Consider the following 6856-nt stretch of genomic DNA (forward strand, 5'->3'; position numbering starts at 1 on the left):
CATTCCGCAGGTGTTGTATCATTCTATCATCATTGTGTGTATCATTTTATCATCAACATATGTATAATTCTATCATCATCATATGTATCATTCTATCATTATCATATGTATCATTCTATCATCACCATATGTATCATTCTCTCATCAATATATGTATCTACTTTATCATTACAGTTATCATTTGCTCTATCGTAAAAATTTTCATCACGGGCCAACATTTGTGGCAATGAAGTAAGATTGAGGCTGGCGAACATCGAGTTTTACTATTTATACAAATACAACTCACAACTGGAATCCACCACTGAGCTATTGATAGATATATCATTATCAATTAATTCATCATCATTTGTTTTATCATTCTCATTATCATGTGGGCGGCGCGATGGTGTAATGGCTAAGGTGCCTGTCATTGTTGATGAAGTGTCCGGGTTCGAATACAAAAAGATCCCCGCCTATCACATGCAAAAGTGTGTGATGAGTTGATTCACGTGCATTCATGCACCGTGTGCTTGTTGTAGTAATGATAATGCACCTCAGTCGCTTGCCATGGCGCTATATAAAATGACATTACTATTATCAGCCACCGTATTATCATCATCATTTTTATTATCAAGTGTCAGCTACCACGGCGCCAACTTCAGCAGCGACGACGTTTAATATTTACATATATGCCTAACTAACTCTGTTGGCTAAAACTGTCATATCATTTACCAATTATAATATCAGTAGTACATTTTTTAAGTTATGAAGTTATCTTCTATGTTTGACTATAAACTTTTTCATTATTCATTACGATCATTGTGCATCGATCTCTGTTATTATCCTATGTTTTTACTTAATTTATAGACGTACGATTCATTTTTCGAACATTTTTTTCATTTTTCTTACCGGATAAGTGGTTTTTTTTTAGCCCTCTGGTTTTGTGAATAAATAAAATAAAAAATAAATAAATAAACATTATTTTCAGTTTAGCTATTTTTATCATCCTTATCATTTGAACCAATTCCTCATCGTCATCATTGTCATTAATACTTTAAGGTAGTTCAAGCCGTTTTGTCAGCTACCACGGCGCCAACTTCAGCAGCGACGACGACGACTACTACAACGACGACGACGACACGGCATATTCCGCAAACTCAAACAGACGTCGATGGTGGTTGAGAGTCGCTCAGCTGCACAAACTTCTCGGATTGAAGCAACAAATTAACCTAAGACACGGCGAAAACAAATTGGATTACGACGACGACAACTTCAGTAAAATCAGTGACAACACTTACTACAACGACAATTCAGCCGAAAGATGCAGAGTTCCGAAAAAAATTTTTGGTTCTTTAATACAGAAAAGAAGCTTGAAAATAAACATCAGCAGTAAATTGAAGTTTATCAGTGGCAGCCGCAATAACAGACATTTATCCCCAATGTCATCTAGCAGATATCACGTGCTGCATGCAATCTGCTTGCTAGGTCTTGAAAACTTCGACTCAATTTTCAGATTTCAAATTCCTTTGCCGCTCAAAGTTCTGCAAAATAACGACGAACAACAAGAGATTGTTATTTACAAGCAGCACGAACCTGGCGAACAGCTGCGAGATGAACGTCAAACTCCAGAGACAGCAGAACCAACAACAACGTATGAAAAAGAACCACAAAACCACATTCAGTTGACATCATCCAGCCAGCAGACCCAGCATCAACCACAAATACTCGAACAACAGCGGCACGACAGCAATCAAAAACACACAAAGCCGGCAAACGCGAAGAGGCCAACCTCGCTTCAGGGGCTGAACTTCTCTCGGGAGAGGAATGATTTTGCAGTAAAGGAGAGAAGAGGTAGGAGGTCCAATCACGATTCGGACTCGCCACTTTTCCAAAATCACAGTCCTTCGCATTTTTATATTACAGAAGAAAATATCGTACAAGTGTGTAAGCTCACTTATCAAACATTTGAATTTCATTTCTTCAAAGTTTTTAATAAAAAATATCTAATTTAATATTTCTGGCTCAGATTATTTCTTTGAAAAGTAAAATTACCATTTGGGGTTTGTACCTACTAAGCAGCTACTATGAATGGGTAGTGATAAATTTGTGGCACAAATAAAACTTCCTCGCATTGAGTAAAATTAAATTAGAAACAGAAAAAACACTAAAACATAAAAAAATATAAACTTAAGCCTACAAATTCACTCGCCAGGTTGATATGTTCTACCGGAGTTACATGAGTGACATCTTCGTCTGCAAGTGTTCCGTAGTGCTCAGGTTCAAATCCATACGAAAGCAGCTAGCCTACAAAGACCTCAGCAGCAGCAGCAGACCACAAAGTTTGATTGAAGCAGCGACAAGTACGGCTTCTAGTACGGCGACAACTTCGTCGCAAACGTATAAGACCACAAATAGTGCTGGAAATGTTATATCGCTTGTGGGTGATGGTGGTAGGTTGTTGCCGTCCAGAAGTTTAGGTTCCTCTCCGGTCGCAGGTTCAAACGCAAACGCTGCTGGAAAAGATTATCAGGACCTGTTTGATGAATGGTTCCATCTCACCTGTGTTGACTCATTTGACAACAACAACAACAATGCAACATGTTACAACAATGCAACATGTTACAACAATGCAACATGTTACAACAACGCAACATATTACAACAACAACAACAATTTTAATAATGGTGACTGCAACAGCAACAACATCAGCGTCGTCGACATCAACAATATCAATTGTAACAACATTCAAAACAGCTACATCGACAATTTCTGCGAAAATTTGTTAACCTTTCCTGGAAACGATTTAACCAGTAACAACAACAACAGCAGCAAAAATAACAACAACAACAGTGGCAACAACAACAGTGGCAACAACAACAACAATAGTGGCAACAACAACAACAACAGTAGCAACAACAACGACACTAACGATGACGACGACGACGACGATGGTTGGGAGCCTTACAAATCCGGCCTACTCCTATTGATCCACAATCACGGAGTTGAAGGACGACGTGATAGAAAGCTCCACATTGTTCTAGCAGAGCCTGGTACACCAATTTTGAAAATAATTTTAAAAGTACTTAAATTAATAATAATTTAAATTTTATTATTATAAAAATAATATTATTTAAAAATAATTATATTATTAGAAATAATAATAATTTTAAAAGTACATAAAATTATAATAATTTAAATTCATTATTAGGTTAATTAAATTAATTAATTTGCAAAAGTCTGTAACGTATAAGACATTTCGTCAAACATCTTCCATAGATGATGCTATTTCACGACAATTAAACTTATATGTATATTTCATTTACCATTGATTACATTTAATTTATATCTACCCATGAGATTTGTCTAAAAACCCAATTGAATAGTTTCACTTCACGGAATAACACAACTTTTTAACAATTTTATATAAAATTAATTAAATCACCATCGTAATCGAAATGCAAAACAGGAAGCGGATTCACCTTGTGGCGTGACGTAATCGACCATCTGTCCAATTACGAACGACTTGGTGACGTCACGCAGGCTATGCTGACGTCACGTGATCATAACAAAATGGCCGGTATGTTGTCGGGCTACTGGATAGCTGGTGGTTTTAATTTTGTATAATGTCTTGATGTTTTAATTAGCATTGAAATATAAAAAAATTTATTCTTTATTACCATTTTTTATTTTGAAAGATCCAATCTGTTTACCATTTGGCACATTATTGCTATTTGTGATCATTTTCCAGGTTTCAAGTTCAACGACAAAAACGCGGCCTCTGAGTTTTATGACAAAATTTCCGGTTTGACTTCTGACGTCACCGACGCTCTTCTCAACATCTCCAGCAGACGAATTAAAAACAAATCAAAACTGTGCGGCGGCCGTCCTGATAGCGACTGCTGTAGCGTCTGTAGTAGCGTTTGCAGCTGCAGTAGTAACGGAAGTAACTGTAGCAATAGTAGTGTTTTGTTTGGCGATTGTTGCCATGTGAATGAGGCTAACGTGAATTTTCGCGGCAAGAAGAACAATTTGGATGTCTGGTTAGTTGTATAAAAATTTTTCCGGGTTGTCGTGTTATTTTAAATAAGTTTTATTTTAATCGATGTTTTTTTAAATAAGTAAATACATTTTATATGAGTTTTAAGATTTGATAGGGTTAATAACATACCATGAGCGTTTATTTTTCTCGCACATTCCTTATGGCCAGGATGAATTAAATTGGATCAAATTGGATGAAATGAATGAATTAGGATGAATTAAATTAGATAAATTGGATAAAATGGATGAATTAGGATGAATTAAATTAGATAAATTTGATCAAATTGAATGAAATGGATGAATTAGGATGAATTGAGCTGGATAAAATTTGATAAAATTTGTATTTTTTTTATCCATTTTATTCACAAAATGACAAAACCAAACTCATATGAAAAGAAATAACTCATCAAAACCACTCCAAATTTCATATCATTCGGTAGAATTAAAATCTAGATGTTAAATCACAAGACTGTCAAAAAATTTTCTTTAACTTATATAAAAATATAATATATAAATAATATTTAAGATACCATCTGTAAAAGTGTAAAAAAAATCATCTTCCTCCCACCTACCAGCAATCAGACAAAACTGCACCGACGGTTCTCCCTCACAGTGGGCAGCAGACTGACCACGGCCATCAGGCAGAAGTTCTCCAGCGTCTACACCTCATCCCCAAAATCTTTCCGCCACTCTGGCTCTTACGAAAAAATTCGGACCGGTGTCAAACCTGATGGGCCCAGTTGCAAAAGTGAAACATGTTTCTGTGGCTGCTGTTGTTGTGGTAGTGGTGGTGGCAACACTAGCGACGGTAGATTTTCCAATAGTTGTGGTGGTGGTGGTGTTTGTAGTAGCAGCAGCTGTAGCGATGTTAAAAATTGTTTTAGTAGTAAGTGTTCTCTGGGTATTAAAAGTTGTCCGGGAGAGGTTTGTGAAAAGAGAAATGATTCGAATGAAGTTGAAACGTTAGAATTTGGAGGTAAGAATTGTGATTTCAACAGCGGAACGAGTGTGGATGTGGCGAGCAATGAAGTTGTCGTCCTAACTTCTGGAAGACTTTCAGAGGAAATGGATGAATTTTTTTCCAGGTCTGCGACCTTATCGTCATTCTCCTTCTCGCCATCGTCGTCATTGTCGACATCACCAAAATTATCCTGTGAAATTCCAACATCATCAACAACATCAAAATCACCAAAAACATTAACAACAACAACAGCAGCAGCAACAACAACAACAACAACAGCAGCAGCAACAACAACAACATCAGCAACAAAATTTTTGAGTACGGAAAGAAATATAGACGGTCCGGTCAGCCCAAACAAACCTCCGAAACCTCCGTCAAAAATGGTGATAAATGATCACCAAAATATCAACTCTCAACATCACCATCCTCTAAAGCATCAAACGTCACCCCACCACCATCCCCACCACCACCACCATCATCACCATTCCCCTTTTTGTAGTTCCAGTCAGAAACATTCTTCTCTCAGATGTAAAAACGTTTCGCCGAAAAGTTGCGTCAAAAAATTTGAAAATTTGAAAAAATCCGACATTTCAAACCCCTGCTGTTTCACTCGCGTCGGTGGGGTGGAGTGGATGGATAGGGAGTTTTTCCTAAAAAGGACCGAAATGGGTGAGTACGATTTCGTCACCAACAAAATCATCACACTGAATTATTTCGATTTCGATTTCAAGACTAAAGCACTCAAGTCTATTTTGAAAAAAAGTAAAACTGGTGGCTGTGGAGGTAGCGCCGTCGGCAGTGAAGTCGATAGTGGTGGCCATGGTGGTGACGATCGTGGTAAAAAATATGTCAGAAACAATTGCGACAGCATAAATCATGATAACGAAAGAGATGTATCCATTGAGTGTTACGGCGAGAATGATAATAGATACATAAAAGATTCTGGATACAATGATAATGATGGTGACGACGACGACGATGATGACGATAGGGATGATTACCTTAGTAAAACAGCCGTTCGCTACAAGTTATAAACACACATGGAGTAACAATCATGACAGTTTGATTGTTGTTAATATTGGAGTAAATTAAATTCACGTTTAATTATTCTTATTTTAATTAGTTTTATAATTAGTCTGATAATTAGTTTAATAATTAGTTTTATAATTAGTCTGATAATTAGTTTAATAATTAGTTTTATAATTAGATGGTTTTTAACATTTTCCAGCTTCCTAATTTTATTTTTATAAAGAACAACTCTTTATGAATTTTAATTTTTTTTCATCTGCCCGCATTTAATTGAATGAAAATAAATATTCTTTATTCTCATTTGATGTTGGTGAAAATGAACTTCCACACCGTGCGCACACACACACGCAAACACACACACACACAGACAAACACACAGACACACACAAACACATTATTGTAGCTTTTAAACATAGCATCTTTCCATTGTATGTTTTATGTCTGCTTTAATCGTAACAAAAATTGTTTTCTTTGATTTTTAGACTTTAATAACTGTATGTGTTTAGCATTTATTTTCAGACTGATTTAGTTTGAAGAGAAAAAAGACCAATTGTATAAAAGTTGTTTGTTCATTCATTCATTCGTTCGTTCATTCGTTCGTTCGTTCATTCATTCATTCATTCATTTGTTCATTCAATCAATCGTTCGTTCATTCGTTCGTTCATTTCATTCATTCATTCATTCAGCACGAGTGAGCAAACGAACCAACAAATAAATAAAATGAATGAATATGCATGGATGAACGAAAGAACGAATGAATGAATGCACGCCGATAATAATTTATTTGAAAGAAAAATATGTAAACACGAGCGATTCAATTGATCTATAAATAATATTTTATAAATTATA

The 6856-nt window shown here is 35.9% G+C and overlaps 1 protein-coding gene across 1 annotated transcript; it reads left to right on the plus strand.

Annotated features, from left to right (window-relative positions):
- Positions 1-390: 390 nt before the first annotated feature.
- HELRODRAFT_193220 (hypothetical protein) lies at positions 391-6561 on the plus strand (the record flags this gene model as incomplete). The annotated part of the gene is made up of 9 exons (XM_009026083.1): positions 391-467; positions 1145-1919; positions 2192-3029; positions 3446-3556; positions 3728-4019; positions 4593-5102; positions 5231-5317; positions 5478-6101; positions 6138-6561. 8 exons carry the CDS (start codon positions 391-393, stop codon positions 6010-6012), a joined length of 3225 nt encoding a protein of 1074 aa, XP_009024331.1. The 3' UTR covers positions 6013-6101; positions 6138-6561.
- Positions 6562-6856: the final 295 nt, after the last annotated feature.

The sequence above is a fragment of the Helobdella robusta genome, assembly GCF_000326865.2.
Source record: "Helobdella robusta unplaced genomic scaffold HELROscaffold_45, whole genome shotgun sequence".
Classification (NCBI taxonomy): Eukaryota; Metazoa; Annelida; class Clitellata; order Rhynchobdellida; family Glossiphoniidae; genus Helobdella; species Helobdella robusta.